This window comes from Olea europaea, chromosome 17 (genome assembly GCF_002742605.1).
Source record: "Olea europaea var. sylvestris chromosome 17, O_europaea_v1, whole genome shotgun sequence".
Taxonomy (NCBI): domain Eukaryota; kingdom Viridiplantae; phylum Streptophyta; class Magnoliopsida; order Lamiales; family Oleaceae; genus Olea; species Olea europaea.
Window position 1 is genome coordinate 12,369,822 of NC_036253.1, and position 19,217 is coordinate 12,389,038.

At 36.0% G+C, this 19,217-nt stretch overlaps 1 protein-coding gene across 3 annotated transcripts; it reads left to right on the forward strand.

Annotated features, from left to right (window-relative positions):
- Nucleotides 1-7,312: 7,312 nt before the first annotated feature.
- Nucleotides 7,313-19,080, forward strand: LOC111366360 (zinc finger CCCH domain-containing protein 64). 3 transcript variants are annotated; one of them, XM_022987122.1, is made up of 11 exons: nt 7,313-7,495; nt 7,594-7,867; nt 8,916-9,045; nt 9,165-9,284; nt 13,014-13,131; nt 13,344-13,789; nt 14,281-14,566; nt 14,988-15,081; nt 15,676-15,812; nt 18,073-18,249; nt 18,581-19,080. In XM_022987122.1, exons 1-10 carry the CDS (start codon nt 7,421-7,423, stop codon nt 18,199-18,201), a joined length of 1,809 nt encoding a protein of 602 aa, XP_022842890.1. In that variant the 5' UTR covers nt 7,313-7,420; the 3' UTR covers nt 18,202-18,249; nt 18,581-19,080. The 3 variants fall into 3 exon arrangements, with proteins under 3 accessions (XP_022842890.1, XP_022842891.1, XP_022842889.1); XM_022987123.1 differs by having other exon boundaries at nt 18,073-18,220; XM_022987121.1 differs by lacking the exon at nt 18,581-19,080 and having other exon boundaries at nt 18,073-18,383.
- Nucleotides 19,081-19,217: the final 137 nt, after the last annotated feature.

The window sequence follows — 19,217 nt, forward strand, 5'->3', positions numbered from 1 at the left end:
GCTTTGTGCGCTCATGAAATACTGGATTGGTAGCAATCTGGATAGTACTAGTGTTATCAGCATGAAGTGGAGTAGGAGTAATTCGTGGGATATCAAGTTCACCTGACAACCCCCGAAGCCATATGATCTTTGAACATGCTAAAGAGAAAGCACGATATTCAGATTCAGTAGAGAATTTTGAGACACGATCTTGTTTCTTACTTTTCCACAAAATGAGGGCATCACCAAGAAACATGCACCAACTGGAAACTGAGCAACGTGTCTTTAAACAACCAGTCCAATCAGCATCACTATAACCTATTAACTATAAGGAACTTCTAGTAGAACCCTCAACCAAATGTACTTTTGAGGTAACGAAGAATTTGTCGCACGGTAGCTAAGTGAGGTTGACGAGGAACTTACACAAACTGACTTGCTGTACAGTAAAAGAAATATCAGGACGATTAATCGTCAAATAGTTTAAACTTCCTACAAACCATCGATATAGTAATGGGTCGTCATCCGAACTTAGCTTTACATTGACCTCCAAAGGTGTATGTATAGAATGCCCAGATTGAAGACTAGCTAAGGTAAGATTCTCTTGGGTATACTTGTGTTGATGCAGAAGGAGATCATTTGGGCAAGAATGCACCTCAAGACCAAGAAAATACCGAAGAGAACCAAGATCCTTCATATAAAATGTAGTGTTGAGATGCTCCTGGAGTTGCTTCATTAACTGAGTGTCGGACCCTGTGATGACAATATCATCTACATATACTAACAGTACAACAAGGCCAGTGTCAGTTCTCTTAAGAAATAGAGAAGAATCATACTGGCTTTGAAAAAATGAAAATCAAGCAGAGTGTTACAAAACTTCTCAAACCATTTACACGGGGCTTGCTTCAATCCATAAAAAGACCGCTTCAATTGACACACTTCAGTGGAAGAATGAGAGAACATACCAGGAGGAGGACTCATATATATTTTTTCCATCAAATCCCCATGTAAGAATGCATTCTTCACATCCCTTTGTTTAAGACGCCATCCTTTAAAAGCTGCTATTGCCACAATAGTCATCTTTGCTTCAGACACAAATGTCTCCTTATAATCAAGACCATATTCTTGACAATTCCCAAGAGCTACCAAACAGGCTTTATACCTCTCTATAGTATCATTAGGTTGAAGTTTGATAGTATATACCCATTTGCATCCAATGGGCTTGACCCCATCAGCAAGGAACAATGTCCTGTGTATAATTATCCTGAAGAGCCTGAAGTTCTTCCTGTATAGCTTGTCGCCAACATGCATGTGTAGATTCCTGAGAGTAAGATTTAGGCATGGAAGTAGTATCAAGTATAGCTTGATGAGCAATATGTGAGAACCCATACCTATCTGGAAGACTTGAAATCCAACAAGATCATCGAGGTTCAACGTTGATGGGATCAAGCATCGATTTCGTGTCAGAATGGGACAGTGGAGACGATGGAGGACGTCTCTGGTACACAAATTTGGGCTTAAAGGGCTCAATATTAGAAGACATATCATCAAACTCAGGAAGCTGAATAGGTATAGAATCAAAAATAATATGAGATTGAAAGAAATGTCAATTTAAAAAAAAAAAAACCACATTTCAGGAGATACGAAGTTTGTTAGCAATCGCATCATAACATAAAAATCCTTTATGTGTATTAATATACCCAATGAATGCACACCAAGCTGCCTGAGCAATAAGTTTGTGATGCTCAGTAGAAGGTATAAGGACAAAACAAACATAGCCAAATACATGAAGGGAATTATACTCGGGTGCAATACCAAACAAACGAGAATATAGGGAATCAAATTGTAAATTTTGAGAGAGAAGATGATTAATCAAATAAATAGTTGTAGATAAAGCTTCTACCCAAAATTTAGAGGGCATAAAAGATTCAATCAACAAAGTACGAACAACATCCAACAAATGACGATTTTTACGCTCACCAACCCCTTTTGTTGGGGAGTGTAAGGACAAGAATGTTGAGAGATGATCCCTTTTCTTTGAGGTATGCCTGAAATTCGTTGGACGTGTATCTCCCGAGTCAGATCATAGTAGCTTAATACTCGCAGAAAATTGGTTCTCAAAAAGGGCACAAAATTCTTAAAGTTGGAGAACATCTCGGATTTAGAGCGAAGAAAATATACCCAATTGAAACGACTATAATCATTAATGAATGTTACAAAATACCTATATTGAGCATGAGAGAGTACAAGTCTCACACCCCATATGTCAATGTGAATACTCTCAAAACAAGTGGAAGCCCAACTACCATGTGAAGGAAAAGGTAAAGTTTTGCTTTTACTGAGTTTACAAGCACTACAATTAAAAGACACGTGAGTAAAGAAATCTTTATTACCTAAATAACCATGTTTTATGAGATGATTCAAAACATTAGGATTGAGATGACCCAATTTCTTATGCCAAACATTACTATTAGTAGCAATGGCAATACAAGCAAATGAATTAGAAACAAAAAAATTGAAGATGAAATAAACATCCCACTTTAGGTCCCTTCATGATCACTTTCCTGATGCTTGATCCTGCACACAACAACTAGAATAAATAAAACAAATTTCATAGTTATTGTCTACCAATTGTCCAACAAAAATTAAATTTGTAGATAATTCTGGTGACACAAATATATTGGTGAAAGAATGTCACAAATTTCCAACTACGGTGATAGGAAGGGTTTTCCCATTAGCTATTTGAATATGTTGGTCACATTTATACTTACGAAAATCGTAAAGTGCTTCTATGTTNGTGATAGGAAGGGTTTTCCCATTAGCTATTTGAATATGTTGGTCACATTTATACTTACGAAAATCGTAAAGTGCTTCTATGTTACCTATCATATGATTTGAGGCAGGGAAATCAACCAACCAATGAGAGGTAAGTAAATTTTTCTTACCTTGAAGACCAAGAGCAGTGAAAGCAAAAAAAAAAAACATTTGTTGGACCATCTCAGGTGTAAGAGTAGAGGAAGAACCAGTTGGAGATGTCGCAGTTGATTTAGGCTGGACAACTGTGTAAAAAGGCCTGTTTTGTCTATTCTGAGGCCACACTCGACAGTCTTTAATGATATGCCCTTCCTTTTTGTAGTAACTGCAAAATTTTTACGGCAATTCTTTGCTATATGCCCAAACTCCTTGCACTGTAGCTTAACTGTGTCTGTGTCTTGGATTTCCTTTCCCTCGAGCAACATACGCTACCTTAACCATCTTAATGGTCATTGTCTCTTGAGTTATACCAAGTTGTATTGCAAGACGATGTTCTTCGCTTAATAATTCTCCTGAGCATACATTCAAAGATGGAACAGGGTTACGGTTCAGTAAACTAGCCCCCACAGTTTCAAATTCTAGTCTCAGCTTCATCAGAAATTGAACTCTTTTACTCTCGGTGTGGACAGCTTGTAGTGCTACTAATGCTTCCTTGGAAACTTTGGAATGAACTATCCCAAAATATTCAATCCATAAGTTAAAAAACCCAGCCTAGAATTGGTCAATAGAAAGATTACCCTATTCATAGTCCGCAATTTCTGACTCTAATTGAAACTTCCTCGCACTATTGTTTTGATAGTAGACACGTTTGAGATAATCCCACTTTTCTTTAGCAGTAGTAAAGGATCGGAGATTATTGACCATATGTGGAAGACCTATCTAAATGACCCCATAATTCTTTTCCTTTCACAAACAATCGAAATTGAAATTCCCAACTCGAGTATTTTTTTTCCATTGAGACGAATAATAGAGTTTTCTTCCGACATGATTAAGCAAAACAAAATATTTATCCAGTTAAATTCAATAAATCAGCAAGCCCAATCCAAATTTATGTGATTCCAGTCCAATAAACATATCCTAAGCCCAAAGAAATTTGCCCCAACAGCCCAACAGAGTCCAACAATAACAAAATAAAATGTATAGTCCAAACACATGATACTTGCTCAAATAAATCCGTCTGCAAAGATGCTCCGATCAACAAAGGCGAACAAAATCTGTCGACCAATGCCAAAAACAGATTTCCAACTGAAAATCATAAGATTCCAGATAATGCGCAAAAGTAATGGCTTCCGACAGGTGATACCATACCAAGAAGGCACCGAGTCCACGCTCATCACACCAAAAATAGACCGGAAAATGAGCCACAGGAAGCTCCGATAACCCAAAAACCACCGCCGACTACTGACTGCACGGTATTTTCCAAAATTTGCCGACAGAAACTCTGATGAATATTCTGACAGCCCAAAGCCAAAATATTTCTCAACGGAGGCAGAAACAAGATAGTACTTGAAGAAAAAATCTATGAGGGCTTTGATACCATGTCCAAACGGTTCCCATTGCCCTTCATGGAGGGATTTCATTTCAATATATAGACGATGAATGACCAAGTACACGGCTAATTTACAGGTAATTGAAAATAAAATTTTCTACCTAAATATGGTAATAACTAATACAGTGTAAACTAATTAGGAATATAAAGATTTGACCCATAATCATTGTATAAGCGTTGTATCTGTCTGACAAATATGAATGGCCGTGTTGTTCAGTTTGTTATGTGGTTTTGGATAGCAGCAATGTTATTTTCCTTTTTTTGACTGATGAAGAAGAGCTAAAAGTAAATTTTCGAGCGTAAACAGGATGAACAATAACTTTTTACCAAATTGATGTATGATACTATAGGATAATTGTGATAGAATGGGAAATAGAAGAGAAGAAGAGAGAGGAGGGTGGAAAAGAGATAAGAAGAGGGAGAGAATATCATTTTATTTCATTATCACAAGTTGTTTCAATTACATCGCACAAGCCCCCTTCTTATAGGGTTTTAACTAGTCATAATTGAAATAGAAATATGCTATAAAAACAATCGCTAATTATATTTCCTAAATTAAACATCAAAATTTGAAATTATATATAATAATGTATCTTCTAATATTCCATTACTACATAGCCTCCTATTATGTTGTAAGTTAATCGTGTGTCTTCTTTTTGTAGGAGAGACTCGTCTAGTCACCAAGGAGAGTTTGATGGGTCGACTTAATATATAACATGCATGAAGCTTGCCTTTCCGTTGATGCAAAATGCAGGTCTTTTATGGCTACTTCACGTATAAGTGGCTAATTTCGAGTTTCCTTTCTGTTAGATAACTTTTAATTTACTATTGCATATTATTGTTGTTTATAATATATAGCGAGAACAGATTCATTGATTAACCAAAAAAGTAGCTAAACTTTTTAATGTGAATGAGGTCTGTTAAAGCTGTTCCTCTATCCATGATCTTGGTGCTGGAAATACAGAACTATTGTAAATTAAGTTGTGGACCAATGCCCTTTTATTAATTGGGAAGGCATACAACTTCAGTTCCAANGCTGGAAATACAGAACTATTGTAAATTAAGTTGTGGACCAATGCCCTTTTATTAATTGGGAAGGCATACAACTTCAGTTCCAATGTTTTATTCATATTAACTAATAGGAGGAGTCAAGAAAAAGCCCGGCAGCAGTACTTGTTGCTGGAATGATGGTCAGATGAAGCATTTCTTTGTCTTTGACTTTCCTGAGGTCATCAAATTGGATTACTATCTTTAAAATTAGGAATAAACGAAGGGTCTTCATTTAGCTTTAAAACTATATCATTCTTTGCCCGGCATGCTTCAAAAATGCTTCCTCTATTGGGTGTTATGTTCCAGATTTAGATTCTGCATTTAGCTTCTTGTTTTTCTTGTAACAGAGCTGCCAGCTTATGCATTTGATAACTCAAAGTTCCCGGGTAATATTGTTCATGAGCTCTAGTGCCATATAAATTGTTAGCTTATACAATTTTTCATCGAATTTAATTATGTCTGCTGTATGGTTCAATCAACTTGTAAGCATTCAGAATAATATAACTTACTGTATAACATTTGTATATCCCCATTATATAGTGTTTTGATTGGTGAAAAATTACGTCCAGGGTGTTGACAGTCCATGGGTCCAGTGATAAATTGGTGATATCGAGGATGCAATGGAGTTTGACAAAGTCATAGCAAATCCCAGATTACAGATTATAAGAAGAGCTAATCATGGATACACTTCTCACCTGGGCAAACTAGCATCAGCAATTCTGAATTTCATCAAGGACACAACCGGCTATGAAACCTTCAAATTGCTCTCTCTGTGCTTCTCTATATTTTCATACTTGTCTTGTGCGTATATTAAGTATATATCGAGCCTAGCAATATTTATATGCAATGCTGTCTGTTTTTCTCTGTCTGTTTTATGTTTTTGACAGACTGAATTAGGTATATGTTGCAGACTGATTTGTAAATATTGACGAACTGAATTATGTGTTATAAAATATGTATAAATTGATAATATCTCTATGCTTGAGATTCATCAATTATGCCTAAATTATCCTGTCACCTCACGATGTTGGTTTAACTGAAAGAGATTCAATTGGAATGTAGCAATGAAAATGCTTGACCGGTGTGGCTAAGCCAAAAAGATAATGAGAAAAAATTGCTTGTAAGGGTCGAGGATGATTGTGCTTTAACTCAATCGTGACATTGACTTGTTGGGTTCGGACCAGACTTAGCAAATATTTCGATCAAAGCTCCAGCGCAAGCTACGAGAAACAATGATGGCCAAAACCTCCCAACACACACCTTCATTGAAATCTCCAGCTTATTTCTGTTCAACATCTTCACTCTGACAAGTTTGTTTGGTAGCTGAATATTTGGTTTTGACAATTTTGCTCATCAAGTAAGCCCTCGTTTTTTTCTAATTTTTTGCCCAATTTCAATGCATTTTCGGACCATTACAACATTGTAAGCCGTGATTTTTTACTTTTTCTTTCACGTAGGTCTCATGTGCTAGCAGAAAAATGGTCCAAAAATGCATTTTTGTCTTCAAACAATTGGAAACAAGGATAAAGATATTTGTACAAAATCTTGTTGACAAAATAATGTACTCACTCTCACAAAATTAGCGGACCCAACGTGAATTTAAAAAATATCTGCTTGTAATCTCCAGTCCATTGTGAGTAGCGAGTAAAGAAGTTTGTAAAAAAAAATTTGTACATATAACATAATCTTGAAAACAAATAGGGGCTAAGTGTCTCGTTTGGGTCAAAATTCAGATTTTCCTGTTGACTGATAGCAATTTGAACAGAATGTGTGAAATGGACTGCCACTGCAATTACATATAAAGGTTTGGGACTGAAGCCGCAAAAATTAAAGGTATGGGTGTAATCTGCAGCAATATGAAAGGTTTGGGACCGGCACTGCAATTGTCCCAAAAAATTATATTCTGATTCAGCCTTCTTGGCCTCTCGGTTTCTTTCTGGGCTCTCTCCCGATTCCCTAACAGCCATCACTCTCCCGCTTCTCTCTCTCCGCCCCCAACTCCCACTTACACTGATACACACGTTCTGTTCAATGGCACCTCCCAAAATCCTCTTCTGCGGTGATGTTTTTGGCCGCCTCAACCAGCTCTTCAAGCGCGTCTCGTCGGTAATAAACACTCATACACACTTATGTACATGAATTTGCATCCTAGGGTTTATAGTTTTCTCAGCTACTCACGATTTTATGCAACTCTAAATTATCAGGTGAACAAATCGGCGGGTCCGTTCGATGCACTGCTATGCGTGGGACAGTTCTTCCCTGACTTTCCGGACCAGCTCGAGGAGTTCAACGAGTACATTGAGGACCGGTCCAAGATTCCTATTCCGACTTACTTTATTGGAGACTATGGGGTTGGGGCACCGAAGACTTTGTCGGCTGCTTCGAAGGATCCCATGAACCAGGGGTTCAAGATGGATGGCCTAAAAGTATGTGAAAATTTGTACTGGTTGAGAGGAAGTGGAAAGTTCACTCTTCATGGTGAATAACTACTTGTAGACCCTGGAATTTATTTATGACGTATCTAATTTTACTTATTATAAACTTTGTTGGGCTGGTAAAAAAGATGAAACCTTTATGCAGCTTGTGGTTGCTTTTTAGATTATGTTACTGTAGTTAGGAGACGTGGTTGTGGATTTTGTCTATGCTTCAAAAATTTTTTGGTGTACGCAACTTATTGGATGGATGTGCAGATGTGCAGGGACAGCATATGGCCATCATTTCTGATGTTACTATGATTTAACTTTACAATATTCCTTGGTGAATTGAGGCAGGAACATGTCAAACGTATGGACTTCTAATTAAGAGTTAGGTAGTTAGCCATCTACTTAGAGTAGATGGACAAATGTTTGTGTGTTTGGGCACAGGATTCAAGCAGTGTTTAATCTAGTGATTATACGTGTTGTTAAGAGGAGCCAAGAAATTCCCATTTCATTGTTACAAACAAATTATGGAACTTAATGCGGCTCTTTGAATTTTCTTCGATGAGTTGAATGGTTTTCTGAATTTGCACTCTTTTGCTAATAGAATGATGGATATGCAGATTGCAGAGAATCGATTGGTATGTGGATGGAGAAGTAATCATATAATTCGATCATATTATAGTTCTCCTTTGAAACTTTGAAGAATGGTGGTTGCTCATGATGCAGTATATGGTTATTTCTAAAAAAGTGAAGAAGTAAAAACTTGTGCTTTAGTTTTGAAATTTAAGGAAACACGCTTCATTTTCAAGTTTTCAATAGTGCGTCATTTCTGAGAATATATACCTGCTGCAAGGGAATATAAAAGATCATTTGCATGGTGTTTTTCTGCAGTTATGAACTTTAGACTAGTGCTTCTCTTATTATTTCACGTGTCTATATCTATGCATACATATCTGTCTATGTTGAAGTGTGCACAATTGCCCAAAGTTTTCATTTGATATCTCTGTATTTTTTTAATTAGCTATTTCTTATCGGTAGTTTTATTCCAAGGGCATTAAAAGATGACATAATGACAATGAAACCTGATTTGCCGTACTCGTTTCTAGGTTTGTCTGTGGCATACTTATCTGGTAGGCAATCTGCAAGTGCTCAACAATTTGGAACATACAGTCAAGATGATGTTGATTCATTGAGGGCATTAGCAGAGGAGCCAGGACTGGTGGACATCTTTTTGACATATCCTTAATATATTCTAATAATTTGCATGAATCTCTCTCCCCCTGCCACTCGGCCTCCAATTATTTCCTCTATATGTTATGCATTACTGTGTGTTCATTTCCTTCACTGAATTTCACTAATGAATGGCCCAGTGGGATCACAAATAGAGCTACTGCATCTGATGTTCCTTCAGTAATATTAGACTCGTCTGGTGGTGATTCCACAGTATCAGAATTAGTTGCAGAGATCAAGCCACGGTAAGTGAGAATTTCAATATTATTTTGGTGGAAGTTTGGTTCAGTTAATATTTGGTATAGTAGCTTTGACTTCAGGAAATGGTTTTGCATGTCTTCTAAAAATTATTTGGACCACATTCATATAGATAAGAGCTTTAATAACTTTCACAAACCATTCGCCATTGACACCATTGTATTTCCTATCTTTATATTGATATGCTGCTTATGGGAGAAATCAAATATAAATTCCCTCTTATGTCAATTGTTATCAACTGGGATTCATATAATCAAATAGTGAACTAGATTATAAGGTATAATACAACATTTACAAAAACATCACAAACAATAGTTTTACAGGTAAAAGAATGAAATGATCAAGAAGTAGTTCATATTGAGTAAAGGGCCAGTATATTAACATGAATGTGTAACCAAACTTAAGGACTGATCTTTATGGTAAGAGTTCCTGGTTCAGTTAACATCATAACAAGATCCAAGATTATAAGTCTCTAAAAACACTGTAAGGGTGTGTTTGATTACATTTATTTTCCACGGAAAATATCAGTTTTTCACCCAAATTCCTACTTGAAATGTTTGATTGCTATTTTTTTCCATGGAAAACATTTTCCAACTTTTGAAAATATCCCTAATTTTCCTTGTTTTTAAGGAAAACATTTTCCTTGGGTAGAGGTGGTTTTTATTTTCCACAAAAGATGGAAAATATTTTTTTTCTAGGTGATATTTTCCATGTCAATTAAACACACTCTAAGTGTCAATAAGGAGGAACAAAGTTAGAAAAAGGTATTATCATGGTTTAAAAAACTATTTGAGGTTTACGTCTCGAATCCTCCTCACATGAGGCAATCATAAAACTCCTCGTAACTTGCTACTGAATTTGTAATTTGGAGTGGCTTCAGATACTTATTATCTTATATTTTCTTGATGTATTTTATGTCTATTGGAAGTTAAGACTTTTAATTTTGTTAATTAGCTTTATTATGGATTTTTTTTTTAAAGGGTTCTTGGTATATTATGGGCATATTTTTGTATTTTTATATTTTTTGAATTATTTTATCTTGAGGCTTACACCTCAAAGCGCCTCAAGTCTTATGTCTCGTCTTAAGGAGATAAAATGACTCATTACCCAATTAAGTCTTTTTAAACATTGGGTATTAGATAAAAATGTAAGTGAACATAGAAATACTGAAGTCATCAAGATACAAAGAGGTGAAAATAGTAATTAACACAGGGGTAGCCACACGCGTGTTAAACTAAGAATAAAATTACAAGTTAACAATGATCAATTTCAAATTAATTACCTTTCGAAAAGTCTAAAACTCGTACTTCTGATTTTCAAAGCCACTCCAAATTACAAATTCAGTGGCAAACCAAATAGTTAGAATTCTCTGTGATTATTTGAACTAGTTCAAATTGTTTGTTCTGAAATTGAATTGTATGATTGCCCCATAAGGTTTAGCATCTTTGTACCATTTCCTTCCCGTTGAGTTGTAAGAGTCTGAGAGAGCCCTGAAAGATCTCACTTCAATTTGGAAATGTCACGATTCCCTTTATTTATACTAGCATGGATATAATATGATTTCCACAAGAGCCATATAAAGAAACTATGGTACAAAGTTTAGCTTCATTGAGTTGAGTTTATCCTCATAAATAAACTGAAGGTCAGAAATGGGTTTCCATCTAGATAATGTACAAATTTATTGGTAGATAAATGATGTATAAATTTACCTCTTAGAAGTCCAAATCAGCTTTTATTCAAAGGCAAGTACACATAATATTTGGTTCGTGTGTTTGCCTATTTTTCCTTTCCTTCCACCATTTTCTCCGTCACCTAGGGTCTTTGCTTGATCCCAGATACTTATGCCTCCGGTTATCACCGGTTCGAGCGGCAGTTCTAGAGTTTTCACCTAGGGCCGCGGCCTCCATGTGTTGTTGTATATGTGGCGTAAGGCCAATGGTTGGGGGTTTGCGCTGACGGCGCATTATTGACGCCGCCGCGTCGACAGGGTAGGTGGTGTTTGGGTGATGGTTAGATGGTTATGGAGTTGGGTGGTGGATTTGGCTATTAAGGAGGGGAGTTCCATCGGGGGGGTTGGTTTTCTGGCTCCTAAGCTGAATAGTATGTGTGCTTGCCTTTGAAATATACATATTTGGAACAGTATTGTAGAAAGAGTGGGGAGGAGGTTAGTGGGTTGGAAGTATGGTGTTATGGAGGGAGATGGTGCTCAGTCGAGGTTTTTGGTTCTTATGGGGTGAATTTGTGGAGGTATATCCGACGAGGGTGGAGAGACTTTCGGGATAGAATGACGCTTGTGGTGGGAAATGGTAATATTATCAGATTTTGGGAAGATTGTTGGTATAAAAATCAGCTGTTAAGAGTGGGGTTTCTTTCTCCGTATCGTATTGCTTTGATGCCATCTGCTATGGTGAATGAAGTCTTACATATACGTAATGGGAGTCTCAGTTGGATTGTTATTTTTGGGAGGGGTCTGCAGGACTGGGAGTTGGAAGATGTTCGCAAAATTATTTCTTCTCAATTTTAAAACCCACCGCAAATGTACGGTTCGCTAACAAGTAGTAAAGTGGACTATGAGTCCAAGTATCGTTCCCACGAGGATTAAATTAGCTCTAATTAAACTAAGATTATGCGCTCTTTTGACCTCTTTGTATGAGGTGCACATCAGAGTAGGAGAGGGTGATTGTAGCAGGTGGAGGTTGGTACTGGATCGTATTTTCTCAATTGGTACTTATTTTAGATCCTTATTGGGATATGTGGAAAGCTCATTCCCCTAGAAGATGATATATCAATGTAAACTGCCCCTTGGCTGGCATTTTTACTATGAACAATTGTGAGGTGGTAGGTGTTAATGGTGAATAACCTCCGAATAAGGGATCTTATGTTACGGATTGGTGTTATATGTGTAGGAGGAAAGTGAGACAATTAACCACTTGTTTCTTCATTGTGACGGTGATCGTTCCCTGTGGTACAATATTTTGGCTTCTTAACACTTATTAGGTGTTTTCACAACGTATGGAGGATGTATTAAAAGCATGGAGGAGAAAATTTTGTAATAAGAATAACAAGCTTGTTTACGACTTTATTTCAGGATGTATCGTCTAGTGTGTGTGAAGGGAGAGAAACAAGCATTGTTTTGATAATTATACACAGCCAACAGAGCATATTGAAAAATTATTTTATTTAACATTGTATACTTGGTTTAATGCTGCGGCTATGACTCGTATAGGCGAGCTACCCTATTATATGTTGTTTCTTTCTTATATAAATTGATATTACATTGTCTGTGTATTATTCGTGATTAATAAAATATTTGATTACCTATCAAAAAAATAATATTTAGCTTAGGCGTACTATATCTTCTAGGTCTTATGTCAGAGGGAGTGGAGATAATTTTCCAGCGAATCGTAGATATTTGGAGATTAAGCTAGATGTTCATCTATATGTATAACATAGGAGTTCCTCTAAGTGTTCCGGTCAGTGGATTGACTTTGGAACGAATTTTCAACATGCTTGGAGAGCCTGTTGATTTGTTGCACTGTGTGTAGTTTGATGGAAAATTTTTGAACGAAAGAATTCAGTCGGCTTTTCTATTTTGTAGATGTAGATGTTTGAGTATGACGCTACTTTGTTTGGATAATACCAAAACTTGTGACAAGTTGCTTAAGTGAACATGTGACTATAAACTGCATCCTAATTTAAGGTTTCTTCTATGGTAGGTACCATATTGCTGGAACAATGGGTGTCTTTTATGCTCGTGAACCATACATAAATGTTGATGCTGTACACGTGACTCGTTTTTTTGGCCTTGCTCCAGTGGGAAATAAAGATAAACAGGTTTCATTCTTTCTTTTATGTTACTTTTCTGAACTTCTCTAAGCTGTGATATTGTGCTGTTTACGCACTGTATAGTTTCTTATATATCTCCCCATGCTTTCTAAATCTTCCGTACCTCAAGGAAAGTATTTAATATGTTTAATGTTGCTTAATATTCTTCTTCAACACTATATTGAATAATTTCATAACACTTGTATCTTCCTTTCTTCCAGAAGTTCATGCATGCTATATCTCCGACGCCTGCTTCCACAATGTCCACTTCTGAGCTTTGCACGAAGCCACAAAATGCTACTTTGTCTCCATATATAGTTGTGGACAAAGCAAGCCCCACCGATGGAGCAACAAAGAGACCTGATGATTCTGATTCTCAGTATTGGCGGTATGATGTCTCACGGAAAAGGCAAAAACATGGAGATAGTGATGGTGATAAATTGTGCTTTAAATATGTTTCATCTGGGTCTTGTCCGAGAGGCGAGAAGTGCCATTTTCGACATGATGCAGATGCTAGAGAACAGTCACTGAGGGGTGTCTGTTTTGACTTTTTAAACAAAGGACAATGTGAAAGAGGCCCAGATTGCAACTTTAAGCACAGTTTTCAGGAAGATGGTGAAGGATTTCCTAGTAGGAGATCTGGATCTGCGACAGGAAGCTCTAACCGGTCAGAGTTTACTGAGTTTCTTTAATCTAATCTTTTGATTTTGAGATGTTGCAGTTCATAAATTAATCTACTGATTTTAAAATTCATTAATTGGAAAAAATATTTTAACAAAGGATTTGAGACCATAGTGTTAATATAATAGACCAATTAGCTCAATTATCATAAGGATGGGAAATTTGGCAATTTTTCTTTTTTTATTTTATTTTATTTATTTATTTTTTGGCGACGGTACCAATCCATCATGAAGACTTGCATAATGCTTTATGGATTTGGATATGGATTTATGGTCCATCATAATTCAAAACTATCAAAGAAATGTTGGATTTGCTATTATGGAGTGGAAATCCATAGGTCCAACCTTTTCAATTTGCAATGGAGTGTAAAAGTTCGCCTGTGTAACTTTAGTATTGGCTTGCTCTATTACTTTCATGGTGATTTTCCCATTTGTATGGGAGAAATTAACAACTACGATATTGGTGACTTTGTTTCAGGTCCAAAGAATGCTGGTTTTGTTTGTCAAGCCCCAGTGTGGAGTCTCATTTGATCACTACCATAGGAGAACACTACTATTGTGCACTTGCTAAAGGACCATTAGTACAAGACCATATGCTAATAGTACCTGTTGAACATTCACCAAACACACTTTCTCTTCCATCAGAATGTGAAAAGGAATTATCTAGATATCAAAGCAGTCTTAAAGCTTATTTCAAGAGCCAAGGGAAGGAAGTGGTTTTCTTTGAGTGGGTCTCCAAAAAAGCAACTCATGCCAATCTTCAGGTAGAGAAATTATACTCTTTCCTTTTATTGGTAGTCTTAATGGTGGCATCAAGTTGCTTGTTGTCTTTGGTTTGTTATCCTCTATAGAAAACTGGATCAGACACAATGTTTTTACTGGCTTTGGTGCAGCATTACTTTATCATTTCTTCCCTTCACAACATTGGTGCTTAATAGTACTTGTGTAAAATGACTGGGAATTATTGTTTCAGCTGCATAGGAAGACATCCTATAGGTCTGAACATGGATATCTGAGGCTTTTTACTCTTACCATTAGTTAACATTTAGTGTATTGTTATAAGTACATTTTTTCTTTTACATTCAAGAATTTGTACATTGATTCTGTGGAAACTTTATTATTTTCCAGGCTTTATCAAACTAACCTCTTTTTACATTTCCATTATCTATTTTTTTTTGCTTGTAGGCTGTTCCTATACCATCGTCTAGAGCATCTTCTGCTGAAGATATTTTTAGTTTAGCTGCTAAAAAGTTGGGTTTCAAGTTTTCGACAATCAAAAGTAAGGCTTTCTCAACCTGCTGCATGTCTGTATAAACTTCTGAACAGTTTTGTGACGAGAAATACTTGTAAGGTGTTTTTGTTGGCTCTTAGTCTCCATTCAGTTCCATAGTAGCTGTGTGGCTGTTACGTAGTATTTATTATGAATGGTTGCAATGACTTAAATAGATGGTATACTTGCCAGTGCCTCCATAAATGAGTAGGCAAGGTTCGATGCTAAATTTTCTGCTCCTTTTTTCTGAGTTGATGGTGCACTCCAATGCATAATCAAGTTCCATCTGTGCATTCAGAAAAGTAGAGTATATCATCACAAGCCTTATAAACTTATTGTACACCTAATAGGTTTTTCTGGCATCATTTTGTTTTTTTTTACAAAGTAACAAGTGTGCAACTGAGAGTGGATAAGAGTAGCTTGCTAGCGCTGCAATGCTCAATCTTAAAAATGTCCTGAACCTCAATTGGACTGCTCATATCTACTTCATTGGATACTACCTATATTTAACTCGCCTTTAAAAGAATTCGTCTTTTTGTACTGTGAATCCTCATAGACAACTTCATTTATCTTTGCTCTCTCTAACAGTTTTATTCGTTGCAGATTCCGAAGGAAGGAAAATGTTGCGGATGCATTTCGACAGAAATTTCGGTTTATTTTATGTGGAAGTTCCAGGGGGTACAATCTTGTCTCATGGTATTGAGGAGAATGAAAAATTTCCTGCTCAGTTTGGTCGGGAGGTATGTTTTCCCTTCCAGGAATCTGTAATGATTGTGGAGATCTTTTATTTTCCAGAAAGATAATCAAATGGATGGTTTAGTGTTTAAAGGAAGTCGAAGGTTCTTCAAAGTATAAATTTAATGCATTATAGAGGCTATATTAGTTGAATGCTTATTGTATTTCCAAAAATGTTCGTGAGATCATTATTTAAAGAAGGCTTAGTTGGGTATTGAGTCGTTTTATCACTTTGAGGTGATACATAAGCCTCAAGATAGAACTATACAAGAATTTAAAAGAATCATAAAAATACAAGAATATGCTCATAATATACCATAAACCCTTTCATCCACAAGAAAATTAATTAACAAAATTAAAAATATAGCTTGCAAGCAAAGTAGGTAATAATTTCTCTCAAATTAGTAATCATGTAAGAAAATTATAATCTAACTTTAAAAGTGGAGGCCACTTAAAAATTTCTTACATTGTCACTACTAATATTTTCATGAGGGAATCAATAACGTCATCATAATCCGTATTATAAGTTTCTGGCCAATTTAAAATTTCTTACATTATTACTAATATTTTTTTTAAGGGAATCAATAACATCATCATAATCCATATTATAAGTTTCTTTTAATTCTTTGTCACCTCCAATTGCAATGGTGTATTCCCATTCCCACTTTCCTTCCACATGGGTAGAAAAAGAAAATGTAAGACCCATTAAACATTTTAGGTTATCAAGAAATAACTTAAAAGATTGCTTTCCTTTATGCAATTTACTCGGAAGTTGGGACTGATTGGAGATCAAGCTCTCATCCCTGTATTTATGTTCGAAATCACCCGGTATGGACTTCGAACTCGCGTCGGCTTATTCTGTTTGTTATCCAGATGTGAGTTATCCATTTCACTGAGAGTGAGGCGAAATCCAGCGGGCAGAAAAGAAATTGTGTGACATCGAAAAATGCCAGGAATACGAGTTAACACCTTAGTTGCCTTGAGGCTCAAGCTTTGGGCACAAGCCTCACAAATGGCATATTAGGTGCTGATTTTTAGGCTTTTTATGATAGCCTTACTTTAGGTGGGATTCGAGGCATAAGCCTCAAAGTCTTTTTAAACCATATGTGAGATACAAAAGGCCTCATGGGTGATCTTGCCCAAGTAGTGATTTAGAGTTTCTTGGTCCCATCAAATATTCTATCTTTAACCCAGTTTTTACCAATCACAACTTACACCACCCTATACCTTACCATTAGCCTCTGATGCTACGACTACAATCTACTAATGCAATGGCGAATACTAATGCAATGGCCAAATTTGTTCATGTTAGTTATAATACATTCTTTCTCAAAAATGAACTTACATTTTTATTTTTTTCTTTTATGAATCAGGAAAGTAATATCCAAAGTACTATAATATTTGCAGAATAGTTCCACAGAATTCTTATATTAGCTTACCATTTTCATAAATGACGACTTTGTTAATTGTTGAGTCTACTCATCGGCTTGTAAACTTTTGACAATTCACATGTTTGATGTCTAGACACCTGTAAGCGTCTGAGCTTCATGACAGTGGATGTATGTTTTGACCTTTTATGACGACAACCAACTAGGTATCTGATGTGCAAAACTATTTGTCAGGCTATTTAATAGTTAGGTGGAGGTCAAGGCCTAGCTCGAGTGCTAAGAGCGGAGCTTTTCCAGGCCAATGGGACCTTTGATCCCCACCCTTCCAAAAGAAAAAAGAGAAATAATAATAGAATAGTTAGGTGATACTTAAAGTAGCTTGCTTATTTTTATGAACTTTGATTGATGAAATAAAATATATTCTGGATTTGACTTTAAATTCTTAAACTTATGAGCAATCTACTGGGAAATAATAACAAAATCACTTGATTAGCTGTAGGCTGTAGACTCTGCTAATCCTACCTTTTTTTCTCCTCAATCACAAGGAGTGGGATTCACTTTTTAATTAGCAGCGCTTTCTCTTTGCTCTGCAAATAAATATATTGGCCTTTCAAATAACACATTGGAGAGGCATTCTCAATTAGCTTATCTGTATCTGTCCATGCATGTGTTAATTAGTAAAAAGTTATACATTATAGTGTTTTACCTTTCCAAATATCTGTGCATCTCTTTGTGTTTAAAGTTATACAAGTGAAAGTGTTTTTTCTCTTTGGTTGAAATTTGAAACTTGTATATCCTTATTTTTTTCTTACTGAGCTGTCTATCCTCATTTTAATCCAATGAAAAATAAAATAAATTTACATTTCACTAATTGTAGGTTATGGCTGGGTTGTTGAATATTGCTGATAAGGCTGACTGGAGGAATTCTCAGCTCAGCAAAGACGAAGAAACAAAAATGGCAGAAGGTTTTAAGAGTCGATTTAAGGAGTATGACCCAAATAGTTGATATTTACAATAGAAGGCATGTAAGGATACCATTGGAAGTAATGCTCTGGCAAGCTACATCTCACTTTTCAATTTTGTTTACTTTTGACCTTTCAATTGTTGCTAGTAATTATAGTTGTCGACTTATGCAATTGTTTGAGCTCCATTTTGGAGGATAAAATGAATTTTTGAATAGTGTATTGATGGTAAATGTGTGATTAAAAAATAAGAAAAAGTTTTTGATTTGCGTATAATATTATTTTATTGAAAAATGTGTGATTGAAATAGTGTCAAATCACTGTTGAAAAATGTATTTTGATGGAAAAATGGGGCTCAAACAAGGGCTATATGTTGCTTTTATGTTTTTATTCGTCATCTCATTCGGTTGAACTCCTCCGTAGGTTGTGATTTTGTTTAACAGGATTTGGATGATTATCATTCTGGATCATGCCTACTTACTAACGCAGATAGCGATCATCCTTGGTGGATCTTATGGTACCTATTTGGCAGTGTCTGACCAAATGACTCGACCAGCTCAGATTATGAGTACTTGCATTATAAGTTGATTCTTGCTATTTATGTGCAACTGTACTTTTTTCTCGTATGAAATTGTTACGTTGCACATTCTTTATATGATGTCGGAAGCAATAGGAGAAACTGCAGTGTGTAACCATTGAGGCTGAAGCTGGTGTCGGGGTCTCTGGCTCTTGCAAGTCACTGAAGTTGGCATATTATCTGATTTCTATTGACATTTCATGTAAATTCAAGTTCGAATGGAACTTCGATAACACTTTCAGTATTTTTTCCTTTTTCTTCTTACAGTTCGGATCTGCAATATACGCATTAATAAACAGCTTTGACTGAGGATTAATCTTCACATTATGATGTTTTTATCATACAATTTAAGGGTCCCCCTACCGTAATAATATTGTCATTACAATTTTTCTTTTGCTATTTCTTAGATGTTTGTCTTGGTTTTGGAAAAAATAATTGACTGTCCCTGATTTGATAAAATTTTAGGTTTGTATGTCAAGTGAC

Coding starts and splice junctions, on each gene's coding strand:
- LOC111366360 (XM_022987122.1), top strand. CDS start 7,421: ATGGCACCTCCCAAAATCCTCTTCTGCGGTGATGTTTTTGGCCGCCTC. Junction 13,132..13,343: donor TGGGAAATAAAGATAAACAG/GTTTCATTCTTT, acceptor CCTTTCTTCCAG/AAGTTCATGCATGCTATATC. Junction 13,790..14,280: donor GCGACAGGAAGCTCTAACCG/GTCAGAGTTTAC, acceptor ACTTTGTTTCAG/GTCCAAAGAATGCTGGTTTT.